Source organism: Nomascus leucogenys, chromosome 8 (assembly GCF_006542625.1).
Source record: "Nomascus leucogenys isolate Asia chromosome 8, Asia_NLE_v1, whole genome shotgun sequence".
Classification (NCBI taxonomy): domain Eukaryota; kingdom Metazoa; phylum Chordata; class Mammalia; order Primates; family Hylobatidae; genus Nomascus; species Nomascus leucogenys.
In genome coordinates this window covers 30174764-30196131 of record NC_044388.1, presented here as the reverse complement: position 1 = coordinate 30196131, position 21368 = coordinate 30174764, and the positions used below count along the sequence as shown (strand labels likewise).

Sequence of the window (21368 nt, the reverse complement as noted above, 5' to 3'; positions counted from 1 at the left end):
CCAGACACAGGTATTATATGCCATGGAGATGGTGATGCTAATGTGTAGCCAAGATTAATCATCAGACATAGGTATTATATGCCATGGAGATGGTGATGCTAATGTGTAGCCAAGATTAATTATCAGACACAGCTATTATATGCCATGGAGAAATTCAAGTTTTATTCTAAGTATAGCAGGAAGCATTGGACTCCTGGACTCAAGCGGTTCGCCTGCCTAGACCTCCCAAAGTGCTAGGATTATAGGCGTGAGCCACCGCACCCAGATGCATGACAAATATGAATCAACAGGAGTTGCTCATGATTTTGCTGGGGGTGGCCATGAATGGGGGAGTAAAGGCAAATTCTCAAATGTATTTGTACCTTGGGCTTAAGCAAATAGGAGGACAGTAGTCTTTGGTATAAGAAGATTGAAGAAAGGAAAACCTTGGGGAATGGGAATCAGGACAGAATCAGGAGATGGATCCTGGCCCTTCTGCTCTCCCTCCTGGGCAGCTGAGTCCTGAGCCATGGGGTGGAGCAGAGTGACCTGGGCATTCGCAATGGGGGAGGGCTACACATCCGCAGAGGGGTCCAGACTGGCATGGCATGTCAGAGCCCCGGGGGAACGAGGTGGGCATCCATGTAAGGGAGCAGACTGGGGGTCAGAGCCTAAGTGGGGCGAGGGGGTATCCGCACATAGGACTTGGGGGTGGTGCACTGGCCTTGGATATCTGAGCTAAAACAGGGTGAGGGGGGTGTTCCCATGGGAGACAGCATGCTAATGAGGATGAATGATCAGTTACATATGAGGGAACTGATCAAACAGCTAAATCTATTAAAAATATAGGAAGCTAGGTTTCCTACTATTACAGAATGGAGTTATGAGCCCCAGAAGGGAAAAATCTTGAATGAACCCTGTGCTGCCGGATTGGGATTGAAGGTATCCATGTGAATTCCTGACTTTTTATACATGTGGATCAGTCAAAATTAACAGGTATTAATCTATATTTATACAAATGCATACTACCCCTAGCTCTGTTGAATTACCTAGTTAGTTCCTATTCTTCTGTCCCCAAGAGAGATGATAAAGAGAGCTCTCAGAAAAAGAGCTATGTCACTGGGAAAGCACAACCAGTCTCAAACAAGGGAGGAGGACAGACGGTCCCATGAGGAATGAATCCAAGAAAAAAAAGGAACTGAGAAATGATCTTATTTGTCTCAACATATTAAAAGGCAGTCAATACTCCTGTCAGCAACCTTGTGTATGAAATAGAGGTACATTCACAGAGAATGAAGAAAAAAAGGAATTAGCTCTAGAAAAACATGTTATTCAAGAAAGGAAATGTAATCAAGGTAAATCCCACAGCCTCTGCTGCTGACACTACATAGCCATAATAACCCAAATCCTAAGTGTTTAAAAAAAAACTCAGGAGGTGGAAGCAGGAGAATCACTTGAACCTGGAGGTGGGGGTTGCAGTGAGCTGAGATCATGCCACTGCATTCCAGCCTGGGAGACAGGGCGAGACTCGGTCTCAAAAAAAAAAATTGTATCTATATTTGCTTTTCTATGAGGGATTAATGGGTATCTGCATCGTTGGTGGGGTGTACAGAAGAGTGAAATCCTTATCTTACATAGTAACAAATGAATTTAGAAATGAAGAGATTTATGCCACAAAAAGTTGGCTGAAAGAGTTGAAAGACTTCTGAAAAAGTTGAAACTCCTCAGAATTCGAGAGGAGTTAAGAAGGTCTCCTGTTTTTCGTTATAAACCTTGTACAAATGGTCTTGATGTTTAAATTTATAAACATATATGACTGATAACATTTAAAAAAAATACAGCTGATAAACCCTGGTAGGCCAGAACTAGGCAAAGGCAAAATTATAGGGATACAAAACAGATGAGTAGTTGCTCAGGGTGGCATGGGGATGACTGAAAAGGGACATGGGAGAACTTGGGGGCTGACAGAATGGTTCTGTAGCTTGACCACGGTTGTGTTTCATGATTGTATGCATTTGTCAAAACCTGCAGAATTGTACACTAAAAACGGTGAATTTTACTCTATGCAAATTATAACTCTAAAAAAAAAAAGACACAGATACTATCCACCCACTGGAATGGCTAAAGTTAAAAAGATTGACTGTGCCAATCACTAGTAAGGAGATGGAGCAACTGGAACTCCCTCCCATTGCTGGTGGTTTCTTATAAAGTTAAACATACACTTATCCTATGACCTGGCCACATCCTCACTCCAGTGCTTTATAAGAATGTTTATGAACGCTTTATTTTTAACAGTCAAAAGCTGGAATACACCAAAATGTACATCAATGGGAGTACTGACAGTGTTATATGTATATATTATTTACTATACTATAACTATGATATATAATACATAATATAGTTATACTTGGCTATACACAGGAATGAACTACAGATGTGCAACATCATGGATGAACCCAAAAACCATTACAATAAGTGAAAGAGCCTAAACACAATAGACACATCTAATTCCACTGATAAGAAGTTGACTCACAGGTAAAACTAACTCACAGTGATCTAAACCAGATCGGTGGCTGTTTACTGAGGGTGGAAACTGTGTGGATAAAGATACCAAGGAATTTTCTGGGGTAAGGGAAATGTGTTTTATCTTGATCGGAATGTTAGGTATACAAGCTGCATTCATTTGATAAAACACATTGAATTGTAAACCTAAGATGAGTGCCTTTTGTTGCATATACATTTTACTGCATTTTTTTAATGTAAAAATTGACACTGTCAAATGACTATTACTCTATAAAGTAACCACCTCAAAGTAACACGGAATCGCACTGCTGAAATATGACTGAATATTTTTGTTTGGAAATGCCTCTGAAACAAGTTTGAGTCATGTGTGAAAAAGCACAGAACTATTTCTCCATTACTTTACGTGGTATTGTGTCTTCCCAAAGACATTATTCATCTTAATTACTACTGCAAGCTCCAAAATTCATTCTGAACAAGTTTTGCTATTTCCAGAAGTTCAACTGCAGATTGAAGATTAATTTCTCCAGTGAACAATTAGTTACCGATGTTAGGAAAGCAGGGTATTCAATGTCTCCATGTCCTAAATCTTACTTAATAATGGAAAGAAAAAAATATATATGTAAACACACAGGCATATAAACAAGAAAAGTAATTTCATATAGGGCTAAAAGTTATAAAGGAATAAAAGAGACTAACCTGGGAAAGGCCAACTCCTGAGGATGGAGCTACTTTAGAAAACATGGTTAGAAAATTCTCTCTGGGCGTGGTGGCTCACTTCTATAATTCCAGCACTTTGGGAGGCTGAGGTGGAAGACCAGCCTAGGGAACATAGCCAAAATCCTGTCTCCACAAAAAACTAAAAATAAAATAACTAGCCAGGTGAGGTGGTGCACATTCATAGTCCTAGCTACTAGGGAAGCCAAGGTCAGAGGATCCCTCGAGCCCAGAAATTGGAGGCTGCAGTCAGCTATGACTGCGCCACTGCACTCCAGCCTAGGCAACAGAGCAAGATCCTGTCCTGAAAAAGAAAGAAAGAAATAAGGAAGGAAGGAAGGAAGGAAGGAAGGAAGAGAAGAGAAGAGAAAAAAAAAGGAAGGAAGGAAGGAAGGAAGGAAGGAAGGAAGGAAGGAAGGAAGGAGGAGAGAGAGAGAGAGAGAGAAGAAAGAAAGGAAGGAAGGAAGGAAGGAAGGAAGGAAGGAAAAGAAAGAGAAAGGAAAAGAGAAAGAAAGAGAGAGAAAGAGACAGAGAGAGAGAAAGAAAGAAAGAGAAAATTGTCTCTCTGAGGATGTACATTTAGGCTGAGGATTTACATTACTAATGTGGTCATTCATTCATTATACATGAAAACATTTATTGAACACCAGTGTGCCAGACATTGTCTTCATGGAGGAAGGAAACAGTTCTGTAAACAAATAACTAAATACAAAAGGGCTTTTAATGGTAATGCTTGTAGACTCTGGCACACAAAAGAGAAAGTCATGAATATGCTGAAGACTCAGAAGCAATTACTGAGAGGGACTCATGATTTCCCAACAAGGAAAGCATCATTTAGATGCTCAAATTATGGAGTGTTTTATAAAATCTCTCTCTACTTTCTGATCACAAGATAAATTAGTTTTACCCCACGTACACACAAAAAAGAGCTATGTTTCTATACACCTGCATTGTGTGTGTGTTTACAGGGATGGGAGGGGCGGGTCCCAGAGAAGGAGCAGGTGCTAAATCCTGTTGTTTTTCCTTTAAGTGTTGCTGGTCTGGTATCTTGCTGGATAAAACACAGTTAATGAGGCCAAGGGCAAAGGCTCCATCCCCTGTGGGCCAGGTAAACTTGTCAGGTTTCCACGGGCATATCCTGTCCTCCCATCCCCAGTGAGTTGTCCCTCCAATAGAAGCTTATTGTCTCTTGGGAAGCCAGTGAGCAGAAACAGCTGGGTGCAAACTCGTCACAGGACAGACAAAGGGCTGGGTCTAAAATCCTTCCTTACAGACAGCGGCTGCACCTCTCCCTGTGGGCAGCACACTCACCGCCTTCCTAAGCCTCAGGTCTCAAGATGTCCACACTCCACATGGATCTCACTGGGGCTTTTGAAAATAAGTTCAAAGGCAGAAAGTCAAGGGATGCAAAGATGGTAAAAGATGATTCTATTCTTTTACACTTCTTGGTGAGACAAATGAGTCTTCCAGGTTAACTATCTGAGCTCAATTTTGTGGATTTGAGATGGCCAGATATTGGAAAGAACTCAGAGCTCACTAAAATATAACAACCTTACTTAAAACAAAGGAGGCCAGGTGTGGTGGCTCACACCTGTAATCCCACCACTTTGGGAGGCCAAGGCAGGAGGATCACTTGAGGACAGGAGTTCAAGACCAGCCTGGGCAACATAGTGAGAACTTGTCTCTAAAAAAAATTTTTTTAAATCAGCCAGGTGTGATGATGCATGCCTGTAGTCCAACTACTCAGGAAGCTGAGGCGGGAGGATCACTTGAGCTCATGAAGTTGAGCCTGCAGTAAGTTATGATGGTGCCACTGTTTTAGCCTAGGTGATAGAGCAAGACTGCCTCTTAAAACATAAAATAAAAAGTAAATAAATTAATTAAAGAAAGAGGCCGGGCACGGTGGCTCACGCTTGTAATCCCAGCACTTTGGGAGGCCGAGGTGGGCAGATCACGAGGTCAGGAGATCGAGACCACAGTGAAACCCCGTCTCTACTAAAAAATACAAAAAATTAGCCGGGCGTGGTGGCGGGCACCTGTAGTCCCAGCTACTCGGAGAGGCTGAGGAAGGAGGATGGCGTGAACCCGGGGGGCGGAACTTGCAGTGAGCCGAGATTGCGCCACTGCACTCCAGCCTGGGGGACAGAGCAAGACTCCGTCTCCAAAAAAAAAAAAAAAAAAAAAAAAAAAAAAAAACACAGTTAAGGAACTGAAAATGTTTGTCCCATATCACCTAAGCTAAGCAGGGGATACAAACACAGGCCTCCTACCTGCCAGCTCATTGCTCTCCCTTATACCAAGCTGGCCCACGCCCCTACTGGGGCACAGTACACAGGACACTTTCTGAATGCACCACCCCTCAGGTCAGGTGAGCCTGGCCATGGAATTCTATCAGTATAAAACATACACGCATAGGTACACCATCTAAGTGAAAAAGGAGATAAGTCTTCTGGCTTTATTTACTCATTCATGCATTCATTCATTTATTCATTCTTTCAGACAGAGTCTCACTCTGTCACCCAGACTGGAGTACAGTGGCATGATTTCACCTCACTACAACCTCCGCCCCCTCCGGGCTCAAGCAATTCTCCTGCCTCAGCATCTTGAGTAGCTGGGATTACAGGCATGCACCACCAAGCCCAGCTAATTTTTGTATCTTTAGTAGAGACAGGATTTCACCATATTGGCCAGGCTGGTCTTAAACTCTTGACCTCAAGTGATCCACTCACCTCAGCCTCCCAAAGTGCTGGGATTACAAGCGTGAGCCACTGTGTCCCGTCTATTTAATTTTTTTTAATGACCAAAACAGGGAACTGTCCTTTGCAGTGCCTGGCATGCAGCAGCCACTGAGTAAACATCTGATGAATATAGCAATGAGAAAGATGGGTGTTCTTGAGCCACTGGCTAGGTATAGAATAGACTGCTGTAAGGAATATGCAATGAAATCTGCACCCACAAGACACACTTGGACAGCAGGGTCTGAGTGACCCTTCTTTGTTCCCCTGGGATCCCATGCCCAGTGGGCAGAGACAGGCAGTGCTAAAGCACCCTGCTGACAAGGCCAGAATGTCCAGAATAGAAGAGCCACTGCTTCTTTATAAAGAGAACTTGTCTGACACCAAAAGGCCTGGTTCTCCATCCTAGCTCCACAGTAACCAGCTCTGGGGGACTCCATTTCTTCCCTTGTCAATTTTAAGTAATTACAGTTTCAATCTCTTAAATTTCCTTCCACAAAAACATTACAATATTTTTAATCGTTACCCCATAACATCTGTAGCAAAGAATGCCAAGAAGGTTTATTCTGGTTGCCTATCATAGAGGGTGATGGCAGAGATTTCTATTTGCAACCAGCAAATACCTTCTGAGACAAGCAGAGAGACCTGGTCCGGGCAGTGAGGGGCGAGGAAGAGGACCAAATCAGTCAGCAAAATAGAGAGATGATATATCCAAATTTCCAATGCAAAACAAGGAAGCCTCCCTCTGTGCCTTCACAGAGTCCTGGAAGCTCAGTGAGAGGAAGGAAATAACACTTCCTGTAGCCTGGACAACATCATCTACTTTTTGGCCAATTCGCTTTATATTTTCTGGACGTGGCTTTTCTTTCTTTCCTTTTTAAAGCAAAGTAATCTCGCCAGCAGTTAGTCCTTCTTGCTAAAAGTCTAACTTTCCTCTTCTGTAATGCATTTCTGTAGCTTATCCAAGCAGTCAAGAAAGCTGAGATGACAGAAGGTAGCATGTGGTTTTATCAGTAGGAGCAATGAATTTGCTGCAACTCACTCTTATGTTGGTTTTGTTATCATCAGCATGACTTCGAAAGACGAATGAGAGAGATGTACAATTAATCAACCAACATGAGGTCCACTTTTTATAAAGAGTTATGCAAGAGGCTATGGGACCTCAAGGAGTTTGAGAGTATAACCCAATCCCTGATCTCTCTTCATGACAGCGACAAGACCACTGGGTAAGAGTGGCAAGTTTGTGTGCCAAGAGCCGTAGAGCTAAGTTCAGAAAGAGCTCACTGCAATACAGACACATTTGGGGTGCTGCTAAACTTTTCAGGTGGCTGTTTCAAAAGCAAAACAACCCTATCCTCTTTGGAAAACTTTATGTCATGTCCAAAGTGTAAACGTCATTTGCTGAAGGGCTGCACGCTGTGGAAAGAACAATATACTAGGATTCCACAGGACCCCGGTGGGAATCACAGCTCTGCCATTTAATAGCTGCATGAATTTCTTCAAGTTTCTTAACCTAAATCTCCACATTGATTAAAAGAGCATCAATAATTCTGGTCTCCCAGGATTGTAAGAACTGAGAAGCAGTACATGAAAGGCCGTAGCTTGATGCCTGGCATAGAGAGGGATATAAAACATCAGACACGGAAGGTACCCAATGGCACAGTTCAGGGATCATCTGCAGTACTTAGGGCTGCCTTCTGGTTCCTGTGCTGCTGACTGGGGGGGGCTCTATTTGGAGTTCTTTTTTACTTATTTTTTTGAAGAATGTGTCTGTGCTTCTCAAAAAGAGCAGAACCTCTCTCAACTACTTAAATTACTGCCAACAACCAAAGCTGAGACACACAAAACAGCTAGAATGCCATGCTAGGGGTGTCCAGACTATAGTACCTGATATGAAGACATAATTTTATTTTCCAACATAACTTCCCTACTCCCAGAAAATGGTATAAAAGATGACTTTAAAAGAAAGAGGACCAAAAAAAAAAAAAAAAAGTCAAGAAGAAACAATTTGAGTGACAGAAAAACTCTAAGACTGTGGCTAGAATAATCAAGAAACGGCACTGAGTAACCAGGGTCTTGGCAGAGACCAAATGGGGCCAAACTCAAAAGTTACCGAAATTGGTTATCTAAGGCCTGATTAAACATTTAGTGTCAGCAATGAAAGTGACACTAAGAAAAAATTTCACCCTTTGTATCCTTCAATTCCAACTGTAACAGATTCTTTTTTTTTTTTTTTTTTTTTTTTTTTTTTATTGAGATGGAGATTCGCTCTGTCGACCAGGATGCAATGCAGTGCAGTGGTGCGATATTGGCTCACTGCAACCTCTGCCTCCCGGGTTCAAGTGATTCTCTTGCCTCAGTCTCCCAAGTAGCTAGGATTACAGGCACATGCCACCATGCCCAGCTAATTTTTGTATTTTTAGTAGAGATGGGTTTTCGCCATGTTGGCCAGGCTGGTCTTAAACTCCTAACCTCAAGTGATCCACATGCCTCAGCCTCCCAAAGTGTTAGGATTACAGGCTTGAGCCATTGCACCCGGCCTGTAACAGATTCTTAAACTGGCATTGGTGAAAACTAAACAAGTATTCAAGGTTAGTAATGTAATACTCATTGTTCCTGCCATTTAGAAGATTAACCAAATTGCTAGATACAGTTGTTTAAAATCCTATATTCCTATTGCCAAAGTTAAACACACACACATTTAATATTCTTGATTGCATGACAAACATTAGGAACAGATACACAGAATATAATAGTAAGACTAAGAATCTTTCTGTAACTAGAAACTTCCCTGTGTTGCCTTGTCCATTCTTATTTGTAGCTCGAGTTATACATGGAGATGAAGCAAGGAACAGAAGTGAAGTTTTCATGGGTTTCTAAGACCCATCAATAAAACACAAGTTTTTTAGGCAGTCTGTTTCCTGCTACTATGACCATTTCTGTTGAATCATTCAACTCCATGGGTGAAACAGAATGGGTGTACTCAAGCGCAGAGTTAATATTTATGACACAGAAGTCTCCTTATATGCTTAAAAATTTTTAATAGCCTTTAATTTGTAGAGCAATTTAAGGTCCACAGCAAAACTGAGCAGAAGGTACAGAAAGTTATCATATACCTCTTGTTCTCTGACGAGACATCCCTGCTATCAACATACCCCACCAGAGTAGTACATGTATTGCAATCAAACCTACACTGACACATCATTATCACCCAAAGTCCATAGGTTACATTGGGGTCCACTGTTGGTGTTGTGCATTCTATGGGTATGGACAAATGTATAATGACATGATTCCACCATTACAGTATCATACAGAGTAGATTTACTGCTCTAAAAATTCCCTGTGCTCTACCTCTTCATCCTTCCTTCCCTCTAAACCCCTGGCAACCACGAATCTTTTTACCATCTCCATAGTTTTTCCTTATCCAGAATGTCATATAGTTGGAATCATATGGATTGACTCTTTTTACTTAGTAACATGCATATCTATGTCTTTTTATGGCTTGACAACTCATTTCTTTTTAGCGCTGAATAATACTCCATTGTCTGGATGTACCACTTTGTTTATCCATTCACCTACTGAAGGACATCTTGTTTACTCCCACATTTTGGCAATTATGAATAAAGCTGCTACAAACATCTACATGCATGCTTTTGTGTGGGTATAAGTTTTCAACTCCTTTGGGTAAATACCAAGGACAGAAATTGCTGCATTGTGTGATGAGAGTGTGTTTAGCTTTCTAAGACACTAACAAACTGTCTCCCAAAGTGGCTGTACCATTTTGCATTTCGATCAGCAATGAATGAGAGTTCCTGTTGCTCCACATCCTTGTCAGCATTTGGTGTTGTCAGTGTCCTGGAGTTTGGCCATTTTAATAGGTGCATAGTAGTATCTCGTTGCTTTAATTTTCAATTCTCTAATGATACATGATGCTGAATATCTTTTCACACACTTATATGCCATATGGATATACATCTTCCTTGGTGAGGTTTCTGTGAAGGTCTTTGCCCATGTTTTAGGTGGGTTGTTTTCTTATTGTTGGATTTTAATGCTCTTTACATGTTTTAGATAATAGTCCTTTATCAAATGTCTTTTTTTTTTTTTTTTTTTTTTTTTTTTTAGACACAGTCTTACTTTGTCGCCAGGCTGGAGTGCAGTGGCGCGATCTTGGCTCATTGCAACCTCTGCCTCCCAGGTTCAAGCGATTCTCCTGTCTCAGCCTCCCAAGCAGCTGGGATTACAGGTGCCCACCACCATGCCCAGCTAATTTTTGGCATTTTTAGTAGAGATGGGGTTTCACCATGTTGGCCAGGATGGTCTCTATCTCTTGACCTCATGATCCACCCGCCTTGGCCTCCCAAAATGCTGGGATTACAGGTGTGAGCCACTGTGCCCAGCCTCAACTTTCTCTTTTACAAATATTTTCTTCCATACTGTAGCTTAACTTCTCATTCTCTTAACATTATCTTTCGCAGAGCAGAAGTTTTAAATTTTAATAAAGTCCAGTTTATCACTTATTTCTTTCATATAACTGTGTTTTCAGTATTATATCTAAAAAGTTACCCCCATATCCAAAGTCATTTACATTTCTCCATGTTATTATATTCTAAGAGTTTTATACCTTTATATTTTACATTTAGGTCTAGAATTCATTTTGACTTATTTTTTGTCAAGGGTGAAAGGTCTGTGTCTAAATTCTTATTTCAGCATGTGGTTGTCAGGTTGTTCCAGCACGATTTGTTAAAAAGACTATCTTTTCTCTATTGTATTGCCTTTGTTCTTTGTCAAAGGTCAGCTGACTATATTTGTGTGGGTCTATTTGTGAGCTCTCTGTTCTGTTCAGTAGATTTGTTTGTCTAGTTCTGTCAATACCACAGTCTTGATTACTATAGCTTTATAGTAAGTTGTGAAATCAGGTAGTGTCAGTCCTCCAACTTTGTTCTTCAGCTTCATGTTGGTTGTTCTGAGTCCTTTGCCTCTCCACATAACTTTAGAATCCATCTGTCGACATCCACAAAATAACTGTCTGGGATTTTAACTGGGATTGCACTGAATCTATAAATCAACTTCAGAAGAACTGACATTTTGACATTGAGTCTCTCTACCCATGAACATGGGATAGCTTCCATTTATTTAGTATTCCAAATTCTTTCATCAATATACGCTTTTAAAGATAATAAATGACTCATATTACTATGGACAAAGCAGAGGCATATATTTAACTTTTTTTCCAGATATAAGAAAGAGGAGAAATATGATCATTTGCCCTCAATTTTAAACCTTCCTCTAAGGCTTTCTCCTTACACTAATCCTTAACTGAGGCTTAGCCAGCCCAACAGTGATGTTATATGGAGATAATCTAATGCATTTTTTAAAAAATAAAGGTTATGCACCAAATAATATGAATGCTACAGCAATCAGGGGTGTGAAGACAGCTGTGAGCAGGTATGTGTGTGCATGGGATGGAAGGACTCTGCTCCCATTTCAACCTCTTGATCCAACCAAGATCTGTTGCAGTCCAAAATCTGTGGAATGCTAAAAGCTCCTGGGAACATTCCTCCAGAGTACTCCCAAAAGCATATTTGCTTTCAGACTGAGTTTGCCTCCTTAGGTGCATGGGAGCTGCCCAAATAGATAATTCCAAGTACTTACTCATGACAGAATAACTGAATGAAGGTACCACTCATGAAACAGTTCTGAACTCTACAGTAGAAAATTCCATATACCTGAATCATGTACATTTTTAAAGATGGAATTTTAGGGTTGGTGGTTCATACCTGCAATCCCAGCACTTTGGGAGGCCAAGGTGGGCAGATCACATGAGGCCAGGAGTTTGAGGCCAGCCTAGCCAACATGGCAAAACCAAGTCTCTACTAAAAATTAGCTGGGCGTGGTGGCATGTGCCTGTAATCCCAGCTACTCGGGAGGCTGAGGCATGAAAATTGCTTGAACCCAGGAGGCGGAGGTTGTAGTGAGCCAAGATTGCACCACCGTACTCCAGCCTGGGAGACAGGGTAACACTCTGTCTCAAAAAAATAAACAAAAATGGAATTTTAGAATTTTAGAAGCATATTGAAACGTACCTGAAAAGGAAAAATAGGAGAAGGCATTCGCTTTTTTTAAAGATTAAATCTGAGATAAGACTTTTCACTGACACTCCTTTTAATTAATTTCTCTGGTAAACACCCTCCTACGGCCACACGTATCTTTTGAAAAACACATCTCAGGAACATATGTCACCAGCAGTAGTAGCTCACGAGCTGTACTTAAGGTAAAGGTCAAACAGATGTGGGAAGTGACCAAGCACACTCAACAAAATGCCACATGGCCTTATCTGCTTTACAGGCTAATGCCAAAATGTTTGCACGCAGCCTCATAAAATCGAAGCTGTTAGGCTCACTGCCATTTATGTATGTGTAAGGCAGTATTTATGTACCTAGATCGTGGAGACTATATAGATTTTGAATTACAATAAACTCAATTATTTTAATTAGAGGGTAACAAAAGTAAACGGAAGATACAAATACCTTGGACACCCCTATTGAAGCTTATATCCAGTAAACTTTTACACATTCTATTAAGAACTGATTTTTAACAGCAATTTTGAATCTTTTGTCTCTCTTTTGGCTTCTGACCACTGTGCATGGATGACCAAGTAGAGAAAGAAACAAGTAGAAAGGAAGAACAATAAAGAGATTTCAGTGTTACAAAATTAATTGTCACAGAGCATAGCAGAATGTGACAATCAGACATTCTCAAAACGTTAACTACCATACTGTATCATAATCTAATGCAGGGTTCCTATTACCACATCTCTAAAGGATGATTATTAAGCCTCTGTTTGAAAAAAATCTTTTAAAAGCACTCTTTTTTTTTTTTTTTTTTTTTGAGATAGAGTCTTCCTGTGTCACCCAGGTTGGAGTGCAATGGCGTGATCTCAGCTCACTGCAACCTCTGCCTCCCGGGTTCAAGCGATTCTTGTGCCTCAGTCTCCTAAGTAGCTGGGATTACAGGTGCACACCACCACGCCTGGCTAATTTTTGTATCTTTAGTAGAGACAGGGTTTTGCCATGTTGGCCAGACTGGTCTCAAACTCCTGACCTCATGTGATCTGCCCGCCTCAGCCTCCTAAAGTACTGGGATTGCAGGCGTGAGCCACCGCACCCAGCCCACTCTCTTGTTTTTTATATCTCTGTTAGAAAGTTTTGGCAAACATGCAGACAAAATTCATTGCCATGTAACTTACCTGTCATAACACTGCCTGCTGTCCCTACTCACAAAGGCCTGCTTTAGAAAAATGAGATTCAAAACACATACAGCTCAAGTCTTAATCCATTTTTATTCCTTTTCATATTAGAGGGAAGTAGTTTTTTTTTATTAAAGTGCATTCAAAAACTGGACTCCTTCTATACAGAAGAAATAACATGGGTATTCTGGGGAACTCCTGTACATATACAAATGCTTCTTTTTTTGTTTCTTTTAACTTTTCAGGTTTGCCTATTTCCTCTGGGTCCAGTCTAAGCACTTGTGTTATCCTTTGAGTCTTTACAAATTGCCCTGAAATAATATGTGCTGTGCCTGCCTCTGTACAGTTCAGCTCACCTTTGAGACATATCATTGTGTTTGTTCCAACAGTGGTCAATTGTGTTGTATTTACCCCAGAAATCACTGCTAACACCAGCACACCAGCCACCCTTTCTCGTGAGCTTGTGAGTGGTTTATGGAGCAGAAAAAGAGTTAATCTATGCATACGAATTAAACACAGGAAACCAGCACTAGAGGAACCTCAGACTCCAGGCCTAAAACCACTTGTGACTGGAGCGAGGTTAATCACAGGAGAGGGGAGCTCCATGGTAACAGATGCTGAAACCTGACACATACAAGGTACTGTACGCTTTTCAAAGCACTTACATTTGATCACTCTTGACTCAAAAAGTGACTCCAATTTAGATGAAATGTCCTTGTCACAAAGACGGCTGCAATATCTTGCCCAGGGACAGTCAACCTAGACAAGGACAAAACCACCTAACCTATAGTAGTCTTCCTTCTCCCTCACCATCGCTGTCCTCCACCTCTGGCCTCTGCAACATCACCCTCTTCTCCCCATAGCATTTGTAAGCACATATCTGAATTGTTCTGTTTACTTACTTTGTTTACTTGTTTTTGTCTATCCCTCCAATGTAAACCCTATGAGAGCAGGAACCTGCATTTTGTCACTTAAGAGACCAAAGAGTACCCAGAACATCTCTCATGCTCAATAAATGTACTTGGCACATACTTGGTGCTCAGCAAATAATGTTGAATGAATAAATGACCTCACGGCCGGGCATCTCCAGAAGTCAGTGCACTTTCTGCCACGGATCTGGGGTGGAAAGGAACATTCACCCCAAATACATGGGGTGAACTGTATTTGTATCGCTGCCAAATACATTCCACAGTAAAAGAAGCAAAGACGCAGAAATGACTGTGGGCAGGCCAGTGCCAAAGATGAAGAAAGGCAAGAACACGCGCTTCAGTCCTTAAGGAATTCTGTTTCCTGATAAAGTCTCTAAAGACAAATAATTCCTGGAGACCTGTAATGGATGAGCAGTAGATAGTTTCTCAGTCAGTTCTGCTTCTTTCCTTCATTTAGCAACAAATGAAGTTCAGGGGCAAGGCCAGAGAGTTAAATGAGTGAAAAAAGATGATGGATAGAAGCTCGCTCATCTGGACTCTGGTCGCCTGTTTTGGAGCCAAAGCTCAATCAGTCTGGCAGTTCCTCAAAACATTAAACATTGAGTTACCCTATGACCCAGCAATTCCACTCCTAGGTACCTACCCAAGAGAGATGAAAACATATGTCCACATAAAAACTTGCACGCAAATGTTTGCAGCAGTATTATTCACAGTAGCTGAAACATCTAAACGACCCAAGTGTCCATCAACTGATGAATGAATAAAATATAATGTACCTACACAATACATATTACTCACCAATGAAAAGAGATGAAGTTGGGCCGGGTGCAGTGGCTCATGCCTGTAATCCCAACACATTGGGACACTTGGCCCTTGGGAGGCCAAGGCAGGAGAACCGCCTGAGCCCAGGATTTCGAGACCAACCTCAGCAACATAGTGAGACCCTGTCTCTACAAAGAATAAAAATTTAGCTGGGTGTAGTGGTGTGCACCTATAGTCCCAGCTACCTGGGAGGCTGGAATAGGAGGATTCCTTGAGCCCAGGAGGTCAAGGCTGCAGTGAGCCATGATCATGCCACTGCACTCCAGCCTGAGCAACAGAGCAAGACCCATCTCTTTAAAAAAAAAAAAAGAGAGAGAGAGAGAGAGGGCGAGAGAGATGAAGATAGAGATGAAGTCCTGACACCAAATGAAGGCAGCCAGTCACAAAAGACCACATATTGTGTGATTCCACTTATATGAAATGAATTTGAAGCTGCCTAGAGCCAGGGGAGGCATGACTACCGATGGGTACAGAGCTTCTTTATGGGATGATGAAAGTGTTCTGAAAGTAGATAGTGATGATATTTGCCCAACCCTTCTTTACTAGTGAACTTAGTAAATATCCATTGAATTGTATACTTTAAATAAGTAAATTGATTGGTATTTGAATTATATCTCAAGAAAGCTGTTATTTAAAAACAAACAAAAAAACCCACAAGGCCAGGCACAATGGCTCACGCCTGTAATCCCTATACTCTGGGAGGCCGAGGTGGAAGGATCGCTAAAGGCTGGGAGTTCCAGACCAGCCAGGGCAACACAGCAAGGCTTCATCTCTCCTAAAAAATTAAAAACATCAGCCAGGCACGGTGGCATGTACCAGTAGTCTCAGCTACTCAAGAGGCTGAAGCAGGAGCATCCCTTGAGTCCAAAAGGCCAAGGCTACAGTGAGCTGTTATTATGCTACGGCATTCCAGCCTGGGGGACAGCAAGATCCTGTCTCTAAAAAAAAGATAAATAAAATAAAAACAAAAACTTCAGCAATGACTAAATCCTCCTATAATTGCAGAGGACCGAAAAACATTAGCACCCCCTGTATTTCCCTCATAGAGAAGGAACAGCACCTCTGCCTTGTAATATCCAGGGTTTTGTGGAGGTGACCCCTGACCCCCTTACTCTCTACACCAGCTTGCCTTGGTCTCCTATTTAACCTTCATCATTCAATAGATTGTTGCTGAGCACCTGCCGTATACCAGGAGCTAGGGAGGCACAGGCTCTGCAGATGAAGGAGGAGCAGGCTTTGCCTTCAAGGAGCCAATACTTTCTGAAATTTTTCAGCCAACCACAAGGCAGGAAACAGAAAAAGAAGAATCAGAAATAGTGTTCTGTCTTGGGCGGTGGGCAGAAAAAATGTTTCATGTCTGGGTGGATTCATGTCCACGCTGGAAAAACACACACAGATCTGGTATGCAGACATCTCGAGGGCAGGGTGGGGCAGAGTGCAGAGGGGGTGCCCCGAAGTCAGCTCCGACAGGAAGGTGGAAGACACGAATCCTGGGGCCACAATGCGGTGCCAGTGTCACCCTTCAGTTCCGCCCAGCAGGACTGTTGGTGTTTTCATTGTGTTTATTTTTCTAAAGTTAAGAGGGACTAGGAAAGGAGGGGCAGAAGACAAGAGATTACTCAGCATTCCCATCGCGTTTCATGTTTGCAAAGCACTCCTGTCCTTGCCTCAAGCTGCCTTAAATAATAAAGGAATTTGAGAATCAAGCCAAGAACTCTAAGTGCTTAGCAGATATAAGGACCTATCATGGGACATCTGGCAAGGTAGGCACGATTTTAAAAATTAATCCCAGAAAATAAACACTATTGAAAAATATAATCCAATATAGTAATCTCTCTGTCAAGCTGACCTGCCAGTTGGTGGTTAATGAACTCGGTAAGCTCACGGTGCAGGCTCAAGTGTTCTCAATCTCCCTTCCCTTCACACCTTGACATGTGCTTACTTTTAAAGAACAGGCACTGACGTCCTTTGAGATGAAAAAGTTCTACGGCTGATGCAGCAAAAATGTTATGGTAGCAATTAAGAAGAGCGGTTTCTTGCTGGCAGGACTACAGCATCCGGATCATCATAACTGAAGAAATTAACCATTTTTGTGTGACTGTCAAATGGGCTAGCACATCCTACAAGCATATCGTAGTGTGAGCCGTAATATACTAGAAGCACTGTGGGTTTTGGACTGTTTGGACTCAAGTTCAATGTATTTGAAATGAATGTATCTGTGTTTATATTTATATTCAACTAAGCTCAGTGACCCCCTTAGCTTGGTCCATAGGGATGCTGTCTTGAGGAATGTTTATAGGCCAACTGGAGAACTCTTGGTAAAGTACAAATAGTGAGCACACTTAAAAGTACCTTTTATTTTTCTTTTTGAGACAGGGTCTCACTCTGTTGCCCAGGCTGGAGTGCAGTGGTGTGGTCAGCTCACTGCAGCCTCTGCCTCCCAGGCTCAAGCAATCCTCCCACCTTAGCCTTCCAAGTAGCTGAGACTACAAGTACATGTCACCATGCTTGGCTAAGTTTTAAATTTTTTGTAGAGATGAGATCTCACTATGTTACCCAGGCTGGTCTTGAACTCTAGGCCTCAAGGGATCCTCCCATCTCAACCTACCAAAGTGCTGGGATTACAGGAGTGAGCCACTGCACTCATCCTTAAAATTACTATTGATATGAACCCTAACAGGACAAAGTGTTTCAATTAGCTATTTCTTAGAAATATGCTGAGGTCACATAAAAGTGAAAAAAAACTTTGAAGATATATTTTAAAGGTATCAACTGAGCCAGGTGCTATGGCTCATGCCTACAATCCCAACACTTTAGAAGGCTGAGGCAGAAGGATCATTTGAGGTCAGGAGTTTGGGATCAGCCTGAGCAACTTGGTGAGACCTTGTCTCCATTAAAATAAATAAATAAATTAGCTGGGCGTGGTGGCACATGCCTATAATCCCAGCTACTTGGGAGGCTGAGGCAAGAGGATAGCTTGAGCCCAGGAGCTCAAGGCTGCAGTGAGTTATGATGACACTACTGTACTCCAGCTAGGGTGACAGAGCAAGGCCCTATCTCAAAGAAAAAAAACAAAAAATAAATGACATTACCTACTTTATTTCAGACCAAGTCTCCATTCTTCCATCCCACACTCCGTAGGACAATTAGAAAAGCTTGACAAAACAACACACACAAATATATACACCGCCCCACCCTGCCCCCACCACACACACACACACACACACACACACAAACTAACATGGCAGTGAGGAATTACCAGGTCAAAATCTGAAAAAGACCAAAACCTAAAAAGACCAGCCCAGCATCTGGGGCTGCTTTCCGCTTGGGGCATCCATCTGCTGATTTAAGAAAGAATTCCTGACCAGGTGCAGTGGCTCACGCCTGTAATCCCAACACTTTGGGAGGCCAAGGCAGGTAGATCACCTGAGGTCAGGAGTTGGCCAGGAGACCAGCCTGGCCAACATAGGGAAACCCCATCTCTACTAAAAATACAAAAATTAGCCGGGCGTGGTGGTGGGTGCCTGTAATCTCAGCTACTCAGGAGGCTGAGGTAGGAGAATCGCTTGAACTTGGGAGGCAGAGATTGCAGTGAGCCAAGATTGAGCCACTGCACTCTAGCCTGGGTGATAGAGTGAGACTCTGTCTCAAAAAAAAAAAAAAAAAAAAAAAAAACAACAACAAAAAGAAAGGATTCCTGAGTGGCTGAGAAGCTGAGCAGCATTTCTGATGGCCTTGTGGAGCCAGGAGGACAAAAATTGAAGTCCTGGGACTTGCCAGTGAGTTGGCTGCAATTTTACACAACATAGAGTAAAACACAGCGTGTTACTGTAGATTAAGACAATGTTAAAGGTTTAATAAATAGGAATTAAAAGTTAGAACTGTTTAACACAACAATTCTAAAATAGCAAGCACCTAAAAACAAGTCTCAGAATACATAAAGCAAACAGCTGACATCACCGTAAAGAGACACAAACTACAATCACGGTGGAAGAGTTAACGCAGTTCTATCAGTAACAGAAAAAGCAGGAAAAAAAAGTTAGCATATAGCAAACCTGAAAAATGACTCAGAAATTAGAACTTAATTATCACATATAGAACTTTGCTGCCAGGCATGGTGGCCACACCTGTAATCCCAGCACTTGGGGAGGCTGAGATGGGGCTATCACCTGAGCTTGGGAGTTCAAGACCAGCCTGGCCAACATGGTGAAACCCCGTCTCTACTAAAAATACAAAAATTAATCTCAGCTACTCACGAGGCTGAGGCATGAGAATCGCTTAACCAGGGACGTGCCGTGGAGGTTGCAGTGAGCTGAGATCGCGCCACTGCACTCCAGCCTGGACGACAGAGTGAGACTCCACCTCAAAAAAAAAAAAAAAGACCTTTGCACCCAATGATCCTTGAATATACATTCTTTCCAAGCCCACATGGAAGAGTTAGAAAAATTGAACATATGCTTTTTACCTGCACAATAGGAAAATGTGCATCCATTGAGGCTAGACAAAGTGAATTAACCTGGCCTCCTGACAAAAGAGGTGTGAGCTGATAAGATTGGAAGAGCTGTAGGCCAGGCTCAGTGGCTCACACCTGTAATCCCAGCACTTTGGGAGGCCGAGGCGGGCGGATCACGAGGTCAGGAGATGAGAACATCCTGGCTAACACGGTGAAACCCTGTCTCTACTAAGAATACAAAAAATTAGCCAGGTGTGGTGGCGGGCGCCTGTAGTCCCAGCTACTCGGGAGGCTGAGGCAGGAGAATGGCGTGAACCCGGGAGGAGGAGCTTGCAGTGAGCTGAGATCACGCCGCTGCATTCCAGCATGGGCGACAGAGCGAGACTCCGTCTCAAAAAATAAATAAATAAATAAAAAGATGGGAAGACCTGTGGTTTCCATAAGCAAAGGATTCTGGAAAAGATAAGGCGACTGCCCTAGTGTCTTGGAGACTTTGAATTGATGCTTTGGCTGGGCCTGAGATGGTGAGAATAAGCAGTAGAAAGAGAAAGGGAAGAGTTCACACAGCCCTCTCAGTCTTTTCTCTGCCCCTGGGAGCTACATGATTACACCGAGTTGTGTGGAAGGGAAAAGGATAATGTGAAACCCCAGCCCTCTGCCAAAAACTAAAGGGAGGCGGCAGTAATAGCAGAGTCTTCCATGCAACCAGGAGGATAATTTAGCTGTTCTATGGCCAAATCCTCCTTCCTTTCCTCCTGCCTTCCCATCTCCTCTTTCTCATCCTGTGTCATCCTGTCCCACCCTAGGAACCCACATGGGGTCCCAGCGGACCATCTCTGCCGTTTCACCATCACAAGGGTTTACATGGGGGCTAGACCTGGAAAATGCATGGTCCCTGTCAAATCTGCCTAACTTCCACCTCATTTGTACCCTAACCTTCTGAGAGAATAACTGGACCCTAAAGCTTGTTCTTGGTTTGGTCCTCTACTTCAGTGGCCTGGCTACGCTTTTGTTGTGCTCTGGAGGTTTGGATTAAAAATGTGGATATATGAAGACTTCTTCTAGTATTTAGAGAACCTGAGCTGAAGTTGGAAGCCTGTGGTGGACTGGGTACAGACATGACCAATGCCTGGCAGACAAATAGGCAGTCCTATGTACTGTCCCGCAGCCCACTAACAGGTTAACGGAACCACGGCCCTCGCCTGACCTAGTTGAAGGAAATATACAATCAGGCTTTCTGGACCTGCTGCAGTCATGACCTAATTTTCTAACAGAATCTCAGCAACAACAGAAAGACTCTCCCTCATTTCCCCCCCAACCTGGGAACATTTAGTGCTGAACAGAAAGAGACCCTTAATCAGCAGTGCTTCCTTTGAGCTACTGCCAGCCCAACATCCCAAGTGTCTCCTCGCGAGCCAGCTCTGTCACTGATCCTTCTGTACCCAAGTGGCCTGGCCACACCAGCACCCTTCACATATGCATGAGCTTTCACCCTGGTGTCTGTGCAAGTTTGTGCTCATGTATCTGTTCAAAATTGTGTCACCCAAGTACTTCCTGAATTTTTACTAGCACTGTTTCAGGAAGTCAAGCATGTTGATGTTTACTCTAAGTGCCTTTTTAATAAGTAACTTACACTGTTTTTCCCTTGCCCTCATTTGGCAGAAGGCCAGCCAGACTTACCCTCGTACATCTCCAGGATGTGAACTGTGTCACCGATCTGCAAGGAGAGCTCCACATCTTGAGAAGCATTGTAGTTATAGATCGCTGGAAATGAGAAATAAAAAAGGGAAATTAGAATGCATGTCACTTGGCTGGGCGCGGTGGCTCACGCCTATAATCTCAGCACTTTGGGAGGGCGAGGCGGGTGGATCACGAGGTCAGGAGTTCAAGACCAGCCTGGCCAAGATGGTGAAACCCCATCTCTACTAAAAATACAAAAATCAGCTGGGTGTAGTGGCAAGTGCCTG

General features: G+C 42.6%; 1 protein-coding gene across 2 annotated transcripts in view; it reads right to left on the bottom strand.

The window, feature by feature from the left end:
• The window catches only part of DOCK5 (dedicator of cytokinesis 5), a 234068-nt gene that overhangs the window by 154773 nt on the left and 57927 nt on the right, over window positions 1-21368 (bottom strand). For both annotated transcript variants that reach the window (XM_030816990.1, XM_030816991.1), the window contains exon 2: window positions 21082-21165. In XM_030816990.1, the coding sequence (XP_030672850.1) occupies window positions 21082-21165 (84 nt within the window). The remainder of the gene's footprint in view (window positions 1-21081; window positions 21166-21368) is intronic.